General features: G+C 44.0%; 2 protein-coding genes and 1 non-coding gene across 3 annotated transcripts; 1 reads left to right on the top strand and 2 right to left on the bottom strand.

Annotated features, from left to right (window-relative positions):
* Nucleotides 1-2,415: 2,415 nt before the first annotated feature.
* Nucleotides 2,416-2,826, bottom strand: LOC140189024 (histone H3). The gene has a single exon (XM_072245695.1). The coding sequence runs from the start codon at nucleotides 2,824-2,826 to the stop codon at nucleotides 2,416-2,418; it is 411 nt and encodes a 136-aa protein (XP_072101796.1).
* A 652-nt stretch (nucleotides 2,827-3,478) lies between these two features.
* LOC140188948 (histone H4) lies at nucleotides 3,479-3,800 on the bottom strand. The gene has a single exon (XM_072245603.1). It carries the CDS (start codon nucleotides 3,788-3,790, stop codon nucleotides 3,479-3,481), a length of 312 nt encoding a protein of 103 aa, XP_072101704.1. The 5' UTR covers nucleotides 3,791-3,800.
* A 10,227-nt stretch (nucleotides 3,801-14,027) lies between these two features.
* trnag-ucc (transfer RNA glycine (anticodon UCC)) lies at nucleotides 14,028-14,099 on the top strand. The gene has a single exon. It is a non-coding gene; the product is annotated as a tRNA-Gly (tRNA).
* Nucleotides 14,100-16,243: the final 2,144 nt, after the last annotated feature.

The raw sequence follows: 16,243 nt of genomic DNA, 5'->3' as shown, positions 1-16,243 counted from the left end.
ATATTTCTTATTTTAACTTCTTTTTAGAAATTGCTCTGTACTGCTGTAGCAAAACAACAAAGTTAATGACATATGTCCGTGATAATGAACATGATTTTGATACTAATCACCTTCACTGATCAATGCCAGTGCACAAAAGGTTTATTAATGAGTTGGAATAACTTCCCTCAACTTTAAGGTTGTCACCGATTACAGGGTGCTCATGATCACTTAGGGAAGAGGGCCAAGTGTGGCAAATGCATTTCAATACAGATAAGTGTGAGGCGGTGCATATTGGAACGTCAAACCAGTGTAGAACTTACACTATGAATGATCGGTCATTGGGGACTGGAATGGGCCGGAGAGATTTAGGGGTAAAGTGCACACACAGTTCATTGAAAGTTGTGTCACTGGTAGACAGGGTGGTGAAGAATGGGGTTTAATATGCTGGTCTTCATTAGTCAGGGGATAGAGTATATCAGTTGTGACATTATGTTACACTTGTGGAAGTGACTGGCGGCCACACTTGCCGATTTGTATACAGCTCTTGTCACCGTTATAGGAAACGTGGTTAAACTGGGGAGAGCGTAGAAAAGATTGTCAAGGATGTTTCCCGGACCTGAGGTTCTCAGTTACACAGAGAATTTGGCCAGACAATGTCCTTTGTCCTTTATTCCTTGGAATCAGAATCAGATTTATCAGTGTTATATGACATGGAAGCTGTCGTTTTATTTTGACAGACAAAATGCTGGAGGAACCCAGCAAGTCAGGCAGCATCTCCCACCAGAGTCCTGATGAAGGGTCTCGGCCCGAAATGTCGACTGTTTATTCTCACCATTGATGATGCCTGACTTGCTGATTCAGAGAGGGTGTTTTAAAGCCGCAAACACGAGGAATTCTGCAGATGCTGGAAATTCAAGCAACACACATCAAAGTTGCTGGTGAACGCAGCAGGCCAGGCAGCATCTGTAGGAAGAGTTACAGTCGACGTTTCAGGCCGAGATCCTTCGTCAGGACTAAATGAAAGAACAGCTAGTAAGAGATTTGAAAGTGGGAGGAGGAGGGGGAGATCCAAAATGCTAGAAGACAGGAGGGGGAAGGATGGAGCCAAGACCTGGACAGGTGATTGGCAAAAGGGATATGAGGGGATCACGGAACAGGAGAACAGGGAGAAAGAAAAGGGGAAGGGGGGTAAAACCCAGAGGGTGGGCAAGGGGTATAGTGAGGGGGACAGAGGGAGAAAAAGGAGAGAGAGAAAGAATGTGTGTATATAAATAACGGATGGGTACGAGGAGGAGGTGGGGCATTAGTGGAAGTTTGAGAAGTGAATGTTCATGCCATCGGGTTGGAGGCTACCCAGACGGAATATAAGGTGTTGTTCCTCCAACCTGAGTGTGGCTTCATCTTTACAGTAGAGGAGGCCGTGAATAGACATGTCAGAATGGGAATGGGATGTGGAATTAAAATGTCTGGCCACTGGGAGATCCTGCTTTCTCTAGCGGACAGACCGCAGGTGTTCGGCAAAACGATCTCCCAGTTTGCATCGGGTCTCGCCAATATATAGAAGGCCACATCGGGAGCACCGGACGCAGTATATCACCCCAGCCGACTCACAGGTGAAGTGTCGCCTCACCTGGAAGGACTGTTTAGGGCCCTGAATGGTGGTAAGGGATGAAGTGCAAGGGCATGTGTAGCACTTGTTCCGCTTACAAGGATAAGTGCCAGGAGGGAGATCAGTGGGGAGGGATGGGGGGGGGGACAAATGGACAAGGGGGCGATCCCTGCGGAAAGCAGAGAGTGGGGGGAGGGAAAGATGTGCTTAGTGGTGGGATCCCGTTGGAGGTGGCGGAAGTTACGGAGAATAATATGTTGGACCCGGAGGCTGGTGGGGTGGTAGGTGAGGACCAGGGGAACCCTATTCCTAGTGGGGTCCGTCTCCGCCGCACCTGCTGTCAGGATGAGGCTTTTCATTCCAGGACGAGGGAGATGTCCTCCTTTTTTAAAGAAAGGGGCTTCCCTTACCCCACCATCAACTCTGCTCTCAAACGCATCTCCCCCATTTCACTCACATCTGCTCTCACTCCATTTTCCCGCCATCTCCCTCTGTACCCATCGCGACCACTCCAAGGACAGCCGGGCATGTCCAAAGGAAACAAAACGGTAACAGCCGCAGCATGGCATGTTTGTAGGAGAAGTGAAGGGCCAGGTGAGACCCTGACGGGGAGGGAGCGCGTTCATTTCCTGTCCCTCGCTGAATCAACCAGACGGCAGAGAACAGCTGATGATCGCGGTCAATCAGTGCAAAACCGAACAACCCCATCAGGAGGGCAGATCGTCACTACGATAATACACAGATCAGCAAGCGACAGCCCTTTCCTTTGCTGTGGTAGTGGCTCTTAAAAGAGCCTTTTCTTGTGCTGGGTGTGGAGGCCGGGTTTAGGCGCGCTCCCCGCGGATGCGGCGGGCCAGCTGGATGTCCTTGGGCATGATGGTGACTCGCTTGGCGTGGATGGCGCACAGGTTAGTGTCCTCAAACAGCCCGACCAGGTAAGCCTCGCTAGCCTCCTGCAGGGCCATGACGGCCGAGCTCTGGAAGCGCAGATCGGTTTTGAAGTCCTGAGCGATCTCCCGCACCAGGCGCTGGAAGGGAAGTTTGCGGATGAGCAGCTCGGTGGATTTCTGGTAGCGCCGGATCTCCCGCAGAGCCACGGTGCCGGGCCGGTAGCGATGAGGCTTCTTCACTCCGCCGGTGGCTGGAGCGCTCTTCCGCGCCGCTTTGGTCGCCAACTGTTTGCGAGGAGCTTTCCCTCCGGTCGATTTACGCGCTGTCTGCTTGGTCCGGGCCATTCTCCTTCAGAACCGAGAACACAAGCTGAAATACAGGAACAAGATAGACGAAACGTGCTCCGGGACAGGGTTTTATACTGTTGGAAAGGATCCGCCCGTCAGCTCTGACTGGCTAAACCAGGTGTCTATTAAAGGACCTAGTTTGCTACGATTGGTTGATTCATTTCCTGCAGGTAGGAGGTGAATAGCAATTTAGGACCAATAGGAAAGTGATAACTGGCAGTCGGACTTCATCCAATCAGAATGCAGAGTGATTGGAGCCAGATTAATTTAAAATTGCCCGCCAATTTCACAACCGTCAGCAACGGTACTTGATTCAAATTTTTTAAATCTATAATTAGTTGTATCACGGATTATACAATTTCAGATTAATTTAATACATTTAATATCTAATTCCCTCAGTTAAATTTTAAATGCATGATTACAGAATCGTTTCTCTAAACGAGTGAATTGATTTCTGTTCGAAATGTGTAAGAGGATTAAGATCGATCTCAGTATATTTCAAGTGGAACCGATCAATCTGTTTCAAATGCAACTCAGCAGAGTATAAAGCATAAAAACAAATCTAAGTCTGAATACGGCTCCGTCTGTGAGGCGGTGGGTGGCTCTTAGAAGAGCCTTTGTTTTGTGTTCGGGAGGAAGTGGGAGTTTTTCAGCCGCCGAAGCCATAGAGAGTGCGGCCCTGGCGTTTCAGAGCGTAAACCACATCCATGGCAGTGACCGTCTTGCGCTTGGCGTGTTCAGTGTAGGTGACCGCATCCCGGATCACATTCTCCAGGAAAACCTTCAGCACCCCGCGGGTCTCCTCGTAGATCAGACCCGAGATCCGCTTGACGCCGCCACGGCGAGCCAGACGGCGGATGGCCGGTTTGGTGATGCCCTGGATGTTATCACGGAGCACTTTACGGTGCCGCTTGGCTCCGCCTTTGCCCAGTCCTTTGCCTCCTTTCCCTCTGCCAGACATGATGCTGCTTCACTCAGGTCGCTGCTCACTGACAAACTGCCTGCTGCTGTCTCCTTTTATACACAGCGCCCCGACCTGCCCGAGAAACGCGCAGAGAGACAGAGGCGGGGAGGGGAGGAGACAGAGTCAGAGTGACGGACAGAGCCGAGAGCGGCCTCTCATCGTCCAGCTCCGCCTTCACTTTACCACAACCGCCAATTTCCAACGATTCATCCGACACAAAGCGCTCCAGCGAAAAACAAAACTCCCTCACACAGAGTCTGAAAAGAACGAGCGCCAATGTCAGGCTAATAAACATGGTGGGATTGATGGGCTGAAATGAGTTTATTTCAACATTAGGAGTACTATGTTATCGGACGGACAGGGCTGGCAGCTCAACATTCCTGGGTTTGATTGTTTTACATGTGAGTGGGGGGGTTAAAAATGCAGAGGTTACCCCACTGGGAATGTCACAGCAAACTGGAAGGCTCGTTTACAGAGGCAATCTGCAGTTACACTGATGGGATGTTTGCACTGGCTCCACAATAACCGGTGGGGGGTGCGGGGGGGGGGGACTTTATCTGCTATAAAATTGACTGGAACTTGCTTAATGCTAAGATGTGCAAGATTTGTTCAGTGAATCTGAGGAATGTTTGAAACACTATGTGGAGCCCAACCAGAGTTGAGAACATGTGGGAATTAGTTTTGGGAAATGAACCAGGCCAGGCGACAGCCAAGAGTCAGTGAATGTTTTGGGATCTTATATTTTTCTTAGTTATGAGTAAGAATAAAAGTAGATTTTGTATGAAGGTATTAAATTGCAGGAGGACAAATCAGGACAGAAGAAGACAGAAGCCAAGGGACATTGATCGGGAGCAGCCACTGTCAGACAAGTCCACATCTGACATGTGGCACTTGTTTAAAGACCAGATCTGAGTTAAATATTGAGGTACAGGATTTATGCACATTCAGAAAGGCATGGTTTGCTTAGGGACAATCAGCATGGTTTTGTGTGGGCAGATCACGCTTGACAAAGTTGCTCGAGGTTTGTGAGGTGGTGATATAGGAGTAGAATTAGACTATTTGGCCCATCGAGTCTGCTCTGACATTTCATTGTGGCTGATCCATTTTTCCTCTCAGCCCCAATCTCCTGCCTTCGCCATGTGTCCCTTCATGCTCTGACCAATCAAGAATCTATCAGTCTCTACCTTAAATATACCTACAGCCTAGGCCTCCACAGCTGCTGCCTGTGACAACGAATTCCACAGATTCACCCCTCTCTCTGAAGATATTCCTCCTGATCTCCATTCTAAAAGGATGCCCCTCTATTCTGCGGCTGTGTCCTCTGGTCTTGGACACTCCCATCCTCTCCACATCGACTTTATCACGGCAATATATTCATCCCTCATTGTTCTAAACTCCAGTGTATAAAGGCCCAGAGCCATCAAATGCTCTTCATATGAACAAGCTGTTTAATCCTGGAATTGTTTTTGAGAATCTCGTTTGAAACCCATCCAATTTCAGCTCATCCTTCCATAAAGGGCCCAAAACTGCTCTCAATACTCCAAGTGAGACCTCGCCAGTACTTCATAAAGTCTCAACATTACATCCTTGCTTTTATATTCTAGTCCTCTTGAAATGAATGCTAATATCACATTTGCCTTTCTCAGCACAAACTCAACCTGCAAATTAACCTTTAGAAAATTCTACACAATGACTCCCAAGTCCCTTTGCACCTCAATTTTTCATATCTCTTTCCATTTAGAAAATAGTCAACCTTAATATTTCTTCAATCAAAGTGCATGGCCATATACTTCCCAATTCCGTATTCCATCTGCCACTTCTTTGCCCATTCTCTTCATCTGTCTGTCCTTCCCTATTTCCTCAAAAATACCTGCGCCTCCACCTGTCTCTTCATATCATCTGCAAATTTTGCAATAACTCCATCAATTCCATCATCCAAATCATTGACCCTATAATATAAAAAGAATCAGACCCAGCATCTTGGTGCTTGAAGAGGGCAGGACCCATATTTAAAGTTTAATTTTAGAATTTTGTAAAGTAAGCCAATGCCAGGCACAGCCTAAATTGGAAGAAAGGGTGAAGCTTGACTCGATCAGAAAGAAAATCAGGATGATTGACTGAGGAAAAACCCCTCAGGACTGCCCAGTTGAAAGAAAACTAACCAAATAGATTGGCCCACCTCCCCCAAAAGCACAGAAACCGTCCAATAGGCAAACGGCATGCTAATCTAATAACCTTTAACCTCGGTCTCCAGCTGGCAGCTCCTAAGAAGTTACCTCTGGTTTGTTGTGTGGTCAAAAGGTGGCTTTGGTGCGTGTATATGCACCTGATATAGATAGCCCTAAACTTTTTAAGAAGCTATTCTCTGTATTACCGAATTTAAATGAATATAAGTTGATTATGGGCGGTGACTTTAACTGTTGTCTTAACCAGTCGATTGACAGATTGTCCACCAATCCGTCACTTCCTAATAAAGCTGTGACTTGTATTAATTCTTTTTTATTAGGAAACGGTCTGGTCGACATTTGGAGATTTAAATTTCCTAAAGAAAAATGTTTTTCTTTTTTTTTACATGTATACCATAAATATTCAAGAATTGATTATTTCTTGTTGGATATGTGATTGGTGCCCTCTGTTTGTTGAGTGTGCGTATGGTGTGATTGCATTGTCAGATCATGCACCTATGAAACTATCTTTGGAATGCTTTGATAATATTCACATTCCTCAATGGAGATTTAATATTTCATTGTTGCAAGATTCAACTTTTGTAAATTTTATTAAGGAGCAAATTACTGTATTTTTTGAATTGAATACAACTGAGGGAATGTCAAATTTGGTTATTTGGGTTGCGATGAAATCTTTTCTTAGAGGACAGATAATTTCATATTCAGTAGGTTCAGGAAGGAAAACTAAGGTGGAACTTTTACTGATCACTAATAGGATTAAGGAAATAGATATACTCTATTCAGTAATGCCTAGTGAAGATCTCTTTAAGGAAAGGGTGGAACTCCAAGCACATCATGATTTGCTTTTGACTTTTCCCATTGAACAGCAACTTTTTAAATCCAAAAGCCAATTTTATACACATGGAAACACGTCAGGCAAATTATTAGTCGGTCAGTTAAAAGCAGGTATGGCTAGACGACAGATCCTGAAAATACGAAGTCCTGCAACAGTAGATTCTTATGAAATTAATAAGATATTTATGGATTTCTACTGTAATCTTTGTGAATCTGAATTTTCAGATAATATTACCTTTATGAATAGTTTTTTGCAGAAATTGAATATACCTAAAATCTCTATTCCAGATATGAATACATTAGATGCACCTATTAAACAAGAGGAAATAGCAAGGGCTATATCCTCTCTCCAATCAGCTGAGGCTCCTGGACTGGATGGATATACAGTGGAATTTTATAAGACTTTTACTGATATACTATACCTCATTTATGTCAAGCTTTCACTGATTCTATGTCCTCTGGGACTCTCCTGAAAACTTTCTATGAAGCTTCAATCTCTTTAATTCCTAAAAAAAGATAAAGATTTATCTGAATGCGCCTCTTATACACCATTTTCTCTATTGAATGTGGATTTTAAAATTCTCTCTAAGATCTTGGCTAATAGACTTGAGAATATTTTACTTGCTGTTATTTCCAATGACCAAACTGGATTTATTAAAAATAGATATTCACATTTTAATATTCCAAGATTATGAAATATGAATCACTCTTCTCCATCTAAAGAATCTGAATGTGTTGTTTCTCTTGATGCAGAGAAAGCTGTTGATAAGGTGGAGTGGTCTTTCTTACTTATTTGAGGTTTTGGAAAGATTTAATCTTGGCCCGAGATTTATTTCCTGGATTAAATTGATCTATCATGTTCCCATGGCTGCTGTTATAACTAATAATCAAAAATCTGCCTATTTTAGAATAGATAGGGGTACTCGACAGGGATGGCCTCTTCGCCCTTTATTATTTAACTTGGCCTTAGAACCCCTTGCTATTGCTCTTAGAGATTCTAACGCTGTCCAGTGTATTAAGAGAGGGGACAAAGTACACAATGTTTCGTTATATGCAGATGACCTGTTAGTTTATATTTCAGATCCTGGGAAATCTATTCCTTCTATGTTGTCTATACCTTCTGAATTCAGTAGTTTTTCTGGGTATAAATTAAATTTATATAAAAGTGAGTTATTTCCTATTAATAATTACTCAGATCCAAATCATCAAGTACCTTTTAGTATTGCTAAAGATTACTTTATTAAAATTACTAAAAATTTTAAGGATCTTTATACATATAATTTTTTTCCATTAATTGACTACACCAAACAAATGCTCTCTAAATGGTCACCCATGACATTATCATTAATGTCTAATTAATGCTATTAAAGTGATAGTTTTACCAATTTTTTTATATATATTTCAGGCAGTTCCTTCCTTTGTTCCTAAAATAGAATAGATTCTATAATTTTATCCTATATTTGGAACAATAAAAATCCTAGATTGTGTAAACCCTTATTGCAGAAATTAAAAAAGGATGGTGGTATGGTTTTGCCTAACTTTAGGATGTATTATTGGGCAATTAATATTCGATACATTACTTTTTGGATTCACTATTCAGATATATACAAATGTCCTTCATGGTTGGATTTGGAGGTAAACTCAGTGAAAAGATTCTCTTTGGCCTCTTTACTGGGAGCTCCTCTTCCTTTTTTGTTTTCTAAGATTAGTAGACAGGATTTTAATCCCATTATTAAACATACATTAAGAATTTGGTTTCAGTTTCATAGATTTTTTGAATTAAATAATTTTATTCTTTCTAGTAATATCCATCTCAATTATTTTTTTAAACCATCAATTTTGGATAAGGCCTTTTTAATGTGGAAACCAAGGGAATAATAACTTTTTCAGATTTGTTTTTAGAGGACTGTTTAATGACTTTCTCTCAACTAGTGGATAAATATGATTTATCTAATGTACACTTTTTTAGATATTTACAAATTAGGAATTTTTTACGTGGTTTTATTGCCAAATTACCCTTCTGCTTATCCACCTAATATGACAGACGCTGTCTTTCAGTTTAAACCATTTCGAAAAGGGTTGATAGCTATAATCGATAAATGGTTATTGAACTCAGGAATGATATCTAATGATAAAATTAAACGCGCTTGGGAATCGGAATTTCAAGAGTCATTTTCAGATAATTAATGGAGTAAAATTTTTTATTTGGTTAACAATTCATCTCTTTGTGCCCGTCATTCCTATATACAGTTCAAGGTAGTGCATCCGGCCCATATGTCAAAGGATAAACTAGCGCGTATTTTCTCCAATATTAATCCTATTTGTGACAGATGTAATATTGAGCTGGGCACTTTAACTCATACATATTGGTCTTGTATAAAGCTAGATAACTTTTAGAGAGATGTTTTTAAAATACTATCGAAAGTTTTGGATTTGGATTTACAACCTAATTTGCTTACAGCAATTTTTGGGATTATCTCATCGGAAGCAGGAAATATTCATGACCGATTCAACGTACGATAGCCTTTTCAACCTTACTGGCTAGGAGAGCCATTTTATTGACCTGGAAGGGTTCTAATCCACCTGCGGTCTTTTATTGACTTTCCTCCATTATGTCCTGTTTAAGTTTACAGAAAATAGTAAGTCGGACATTTGATACACCCTTTAAATTTGAGCAAATCTGGTGACCTTTTATCCAATATTATCATTCAATTTGATTTATTACTCTTTCAATCTTGTTTTTGAAGTTTTAGATTGGATCAGAAAGTCTTTCTTTTTTTTAGTCGTATCCTCAAATGGACTGCCCAGTCCCTCTTTTTCTTCTTCTTTTGTTTATTTTTTTTGTTTTTTTTTCGTGTAGTGTAGTGGGTTTTTTTCTTCTTCATTTTAAACTCAATGTTTTTTCTTCTCTCTTTATGAACTGATAAGAGGAGAATTATTATTTTCCTTTTTTTATTATATATGTTATTAGTTTAAATATATCTATGATTTTGATAATGTTTGTCTTAATCTTGGTTTATATTGTTACTGTTATGTATATTTGAGATAATTCTCCTCTCGATTGTATTTATGCTCCTTTTAAATTAATAAAAAGATAAAGAAAGGAAGAAGAGGGCAAGACTGTGGACACGATCTATATAGACCCTTAGAAAGGCATTTGAAAAAGACCCCTGGAATTCAATATAAATATCAATTTTGATTCAGAAATGGCTCCCTCAGAGAAGGCTAAGTAGAGCTGGAAGTCCGTGAGCAGTGCTGATCCACAAGGATTGATGCTGGGAATTATGTTGTTTGTGATATATACCAAAGTTTGGATGAAAATGTTGATGGGTGGCTTACAAGTCTACAGGTGGAATTGTGGACAGTGTAAATATTGATCAATGCACACAGTGGGATATAGATCACAAACAGATATGCAGAGCAGTTGCAGAAGGAGTTTAATCTGGGAGAGTGTGCCGAGTTCCACTTTGGGAGGTCAAATGAAATTAGAAAGTATAATGTTAATGATTGACCCCTTCACAGCATTGGTGTAAAGGGTGATCTTGGGATCCAGGCACATAGTTCACTGAACGTGGCTACACAACAGAGTAAGGTGCACAGAATGCTGGTTTCCACTGGTCAGGGTGTTGACTATAAGAGTAAGGGAGTCATATACTTAACCAGGCATACAAATGTACAGGGAATGGACCATGTGCAGGTCGGTGGTTTAATTTCTTATCATGATTGGCGCAGATATTGTGGGCCGTAGGGCAAGTTGCCATCTGTTCCATATTGTGTACTGATGAATATGTTTGATCTAACAGCTATTGCAGGGACATGGTTACAGAGACTGGGACTGGGAATTCGATATTCCACTATATTCAATGTTCCACACGGAATCAGCAAAATGGAAAGGAGCAGGGTGGATTTGTTCATAACCTGCTGCTGAAAGAGTGGATACAGTGCCTATAAAAAATGTTCAGTCTCCTTGGCAGTTATTATGTTTTACGTTGAATCATAGTGGATTTAATTTGGCCTCTTTTTAAAAATATTGATCATCAGAAAAGACTGTGGTGTCAAAATGAAAAGAGATCTTTACTGAGTGATCTAAGTTAATTGCAAATATAAAACACAAAGTTATTCACCTCCTTCAAGTCAGTATTTAGGTGATGCATCTTTGGCAGCAATTCTCTATCAGCTTTGCGCATCGGGACACTGCAATTTCTCCCCGTTATTCCTTACAAACCTGCTCAAGATCCGTCAGAACGCATGCAGTTTGTGCTCGAACAGCCACAAATTCTCAATTGGATTGAGGTCTGGACTCTGACTTGGCCACTCCAGGACATTAACTTTGTTGTTTTAAGGCATTCCTGTGCAGCTTTGGTTTTGTGCTTACGGTCATTGTCTTGCTGGAAAATAAATTTTCTCCTAAGTCTCAGTTCTCTTGCAGACAGCATTAGGTTTTCCTCCAGGATTTCCCTGTATTTTGATGCATTCATTTTACCCTCTACCTTCACAGGCCTTCCAGGGTCTGCTGCACAGGGTGATGCAGCCTCCACCATGCTTCACGGTAGGGATGGTGTGTTTTTGATTATGTGCAGTGTTTGGCTTACACCAGACTTAGTGTTTAGTCTGATTGTCAAAAAAAAAGTTCAGTTTTGGTTTCAAACCATAGAACCTTCTTCCAGCCAACTTCAGAGTCCTCCTCGTCTTCTGACAAACTCCAGCTGAGATTTCATGAGAGCTTTTTTCAACAGTGGCTTTCTCTTTGCCACTGTCCCATAAAGCAGTGACAGGTGAAGCATCTGGGTAACAATTGTTGTATGCTCAATCGCTCCCATCTTAGCCTCTGAAGCTTGTAACCTCTCTAGAGTTATCAAAGGCATCTTGGTAGTCTCTCCCTTTCCCTCTCCCTCTCCCTCTCCCTCTCCCTCTCCCCCCCCTCTCTCCCCCCCTCTCTCTCCCCCCCTCTCTCTCCCCCCCTCTCTCTCCCCCCCCTCTCTCTCCCCCCCCTCTCCCCCCCCTCTCCCCCCCCCTCTCCCCCCCCCTCTCCCCCCCTCTCCCCCCCTCTCCCCCCCTCTCCCCCCCCTCTCCCCCCCCTCTCCCCCCCCTCTCCCCCCTCTCTCCCCCCTCTCTCTCCCCCCCTCTCTCCCCCCCTCTCTCTCCCCCCCTCTCCCCCCCTCTCCCTCTCCCCCTCCCCTCTTGCACGGCTGCTCAGTTTTTGAGGACGGCCTGCTCCAGGTAGATTTACAGCTGTGCCATATTCATTCCATTTCTGGGTGATTGACTAAATTGTACTCCAAGGGATATTCAGTGACATGGAAATTTGCTTGTAATCATCTCCTAACTTGTGCTTTTCAATAAATTGTCAGAGCTGCTTGGCGTGTTCTTTTGCCTTCATGGTGTAGTTTTTGCCAGAGTACTGACTACCAACAGTAGTGTATATTTACTATAATCAATTGAAACACCTTGACTGCACACGGTGCTCTCCATTTAAAATCGCAAACAGGAGGAAATCTGCAGATGCTGGTATTTCAAGCAACACACATAAAAATTGCTGGTGAACGCAGCAGGCCAGGCAGCATCTCTAGGAAAAGCCATGTTTTCCATGTTCTCAGGAAACTCCCCCGTTCCATCCTCACTGCAAACTTGTTCCATAGTCTCAGTGATCTCTTCAACACCTTTTTTTTTTGGCTCAAAATTGTCTTGTACATCCAGTTAATATTTGAAGCAGGAAACAGTCTCCCCATTGGGGAACTGAACCCCGTCTCCCACGTGGCGGGCTGGGAGACTACCCTAACCCTAACGAGGATATACAAGGATATGGAATCTGTCATTGTCATGGTCCGGTCCGTGATGTCCGTATTCCGGTTCATGGTCTGGTCCATCGACCCTTGATCCAGGTTTTCCTATCTACCCTGTTTCTGTTCTTATTGAGATAATTGAGGCAGCTGATGCTCGTTGGGGCTGGCTGCATAAATACCTTCAGAGACACAGGCACGGCTGCTGGATTGTTCTTATCCTTACTCCTTGGATCCCTTCCTCTGCCTTCTGTTTCCTCACCTGAAGCCCTGCCTTGTCTTGCCGGTAACTCTTGCCTCACCTGAAGTTTTCATCTTACCTTGCTTTGCCAGTAGCCTTGCCTTGTCTTGCTGTCTGGTCCTGGAGCCACCCTGTACCTAGCTCCCTTCCTGTCCCTTGCCTCCACCCAGGTAAGCCAGGCTGTCTTGCCGTTACCTGGGGTCGGTTCTGTCCCTTACTGTCCCTTGCATCTGTCGGGTGGTTCCGCACCCTGCCCAGGAGTTCCGCACCCTGTCCAGGAGGAGCCTGCCTAGCCTCTAGCCTCAAGCCAGAGGACTCCAGCCTCCTGCCTAGCCTCAAGCCTGAAGACTCCAGCCTCCTGCCTAGCCTCAAGCCTGGGGACTCCAGCCTCTAGCCTCTTGCCAAGCCAAGCCAAGTCTCTAGCCTCTAGCCTCTTGCCAAGCCAAGCCAAGTCTCTAGTCTCTAGCCTCAAGCCTGTAGATTCCAGCATCGTCCCGCCTGCCCGCCAAGCCTTGTCCTTGCCTGGTTCTGGGGTCCGAGCCAGAGGCAAGACCCAGGTACTGGGTCCTTGTCCAGTCTCTGGCTCGGAGACCAAGGCCGGGCTCCTAAGTCTCTTGTCCAGTCCTGTTCCAGGTTCCTGGTTTTCCTGTCCATGTCCTTGCCATCGCCCTGTATTCTTGTCCTGTCCCTAGTCCTTCAGTGTCTGTGTCTTGCACTTGGGTCCGTTCCCTGTCACCTCCTTATGACAGTCACACGGATTTCGGGGTACAGAGTCACCCTGACGTTTGCTTGTTGAGTGTGGATCTGGCGCTTTTTATTCATCCCCTCCTCACTGTGTGACTGGGGGCGTCTCAGCATCCTTTAGCGATTCAGTCACTTCCTGTGTTCAAGGTCTGGCCGATTGATGGGCTTCCATCAGCGTGTGGTTTGAAAGGACAATTATAATCAGGATTTGTTTATCCATTTGGTGATGCGCGAGGCAGGGTAGTAGCTCTTCGACTCGTTCAGGGCTCGTTTCTAACTCGGTCTGATTTCTGCTCGCCGTGAGTTGTATAACTCCGGTCTGTTGGAGATTGCGACATTAATTGCAGCAGAGTGAGCAACGATCCAACAGAAAGCGACTCCTTAACTGGTCGAGTCACACGGAACTATGGGAGACGCCTCACTACTCAAATCGTTTGCAACGTCATGGAGCGATGGTGGTATAGTGGTGAGCATAGCTGCCTTCCAAGCAGTTGACCCGGGTTCGATTCCCGGCCATCGCAGATTGTACAGTTTTAGACTACAGTAAATTTATCTATCTATATAGTACTAAAACTGTCTTGCTCTGTTAGTCTGTTTGTGACCTCCAATTAGAGCAAACGGTGCATTACAGTGGCACTTTTTTTTGGCTAAATCGAAGTTACTTCCAGAATGCAGGCAAAGTTCAGGGTTATATATTCGTATAGAATTGCTCATTCGCCAAAATCAACAGGCTGGGTTTCACCCGAGAGCCGATCGGCCGTCATGGAAATCGCGACGCGACAGCCGCACGCATGCGCACGGCCCAGCCTCAGCAGCGACACCTACCGGAGCTAAAGGGCAGGGCAGCTCTATTTCGAGGGGTCACCGTCAGTATGTGCTGGATTGGGACAGATCGAGCTGCCACCCATCAATAAGAGATAATTAAATCTTATTGTAATGACGTACTTCGAGACACCCATAAAACCCTTTGCTGCGGTCAAAGGACAGCGGTGACTATATCACGTCCATTTAGGAGAGCGCCAACCACATCATCAAGAATAATCAGCATCCTTTGATGTTGCTGCTTCGTACCTTCTATCCCCATTAGGGTAAAAAAAATGGTCAGCCTAATTATGCCGCGTGGAAAGGGGAAGGTCAAGAGATGACGCCAAACATCGTCGGGAAGCGGCAAAGAGAGGGAGAGAACAAGAATCGGATGAGGCATGACTCCAGGATCAAAGAGTCAGGACAAAAAAAAGGTGAGAAGAAGAGACAGAGGAGGAGAGGCATGCACGTCTTCAGAATCAGAGACAAACAACAAACAGCAGAAGAGATGAAGAGACGGGCGATGAAAGGACTGCACGTCTCCAGAATGACAACGAGAGGCACAAGGGTGGCAGATAAACCAGAAATGATTCCATCAGAAGTGTCCTTCGTTAAACGAGGAGCAGCTGTATTTGCTTTGCTACACGTCATTCTTCTTTAATAAACTGAGGTTTTCTACTTCAGTTTCCAAAGCAAAGTGATACGAACAGCATTCAGGAACATTTAATATTCATTTTGGTCACATCAGACTGCACTACCCTTCTCTCAAAGGGTGTCCCAACAAACCCCTTAAATAGAACACGATCTACGCAGCACTCCAAGGGCCAAGTAATTGACCCATGCTAATTCACGCTGTTACTGTAAATTGATTCATTAATTATCATTCACTGTGTCGTGGATGAGAGATGGAATTAACGTCCCTCAAGAGTTTTCTGTTTAATCCTGTTCTGACTCTATTCCAGATTCATCATTAATTGACACTTCACAGGAAGGATCGGCAGGATTTGTAAAGCGTGGCCGAGATGTTGCCTGATTAAAGAGTCTGAACTTGTTTGCCTCCATTGGAATGTCAGAGTCTGAGAGGAAATTTGACCGAATTATGAGGTAGAAAACTATAAGAGACATAGATTGGGCAGATAGTCAGAATTTGTTTCCCAGGGCAGGGATTTGAAATTCTAGAGGGAATGAATTTAAGGTCGGAGTGGGAGAGAGTTTAAAGATGTGTGGCTCACATTTTTAGACAGAGTGGCGTGGGTGCTTTGAACGGGCTGCCAGATTCAGAGACGGAAGGGTGTACGATGTTTTTAGATAGGCTCATGAATATGTTAGTGTGGAGCGACATCAACAGAGGCACAAAGGGAAAATCGCAGATAGTGGATATCCAAGCAACACAGAAAATGTTGGAGGAACTCAGCAGGCCAGGCAGCATCTGTGGGAAAAATATAGTCGACGTTTCGGGCCGAGTCCCTTCATCCGGACTGAGAAAGAACCGATGAGGAATCAGAGTTAGACGGTGAGGGGAGGAAGAAACACGAGGTGATAGGTGAAACCGGCGGGCGGGAGGAGGGGGTGGCTGGTAAATTAAAGACCTGAAACTTTGATTGGTGAAAGAGATACTGGGCTGGATAACAGGGAAGGAGAGGAGGCCATGGAAGAAAGAAAAGTGGGCAGAACACCAGAGGGAGGTGATGGGCAGGTAACAGATAATGTCAGAGAGGGAAAAGAGAATGGGGCTTCATGAAGGAGGGGGCATTACCGGAAGATAGAGAAATCGATGTTCATGCCATCAGATTGGAAGCTACCCAGATGGAATATAATGTGTTGCTTTCTCACCCTGAGTATGGAAATGGAATGGGAAGTG

The sequence above is a fragment of the Mobula birostris genome, chromosome 28 (genome assembly GCF_030028105.1).
Source record: "Mobula birostris isolate sMobBir1 chromosome 28, sMobBir1.hap1, whole genome shotgun sequence".
Lineage (NCBI taxonomy): Eukaryota > Metazoa > Chordata > Chondrichthyes > Myliobatiformes > Myliobatidae > Mobula > Mobula birostris.
The sequence above is the reverse complement of the archived record's forward strand: the minus strand, read 5'-3'. Positions and strand labels throughout refer to the sequence as shown.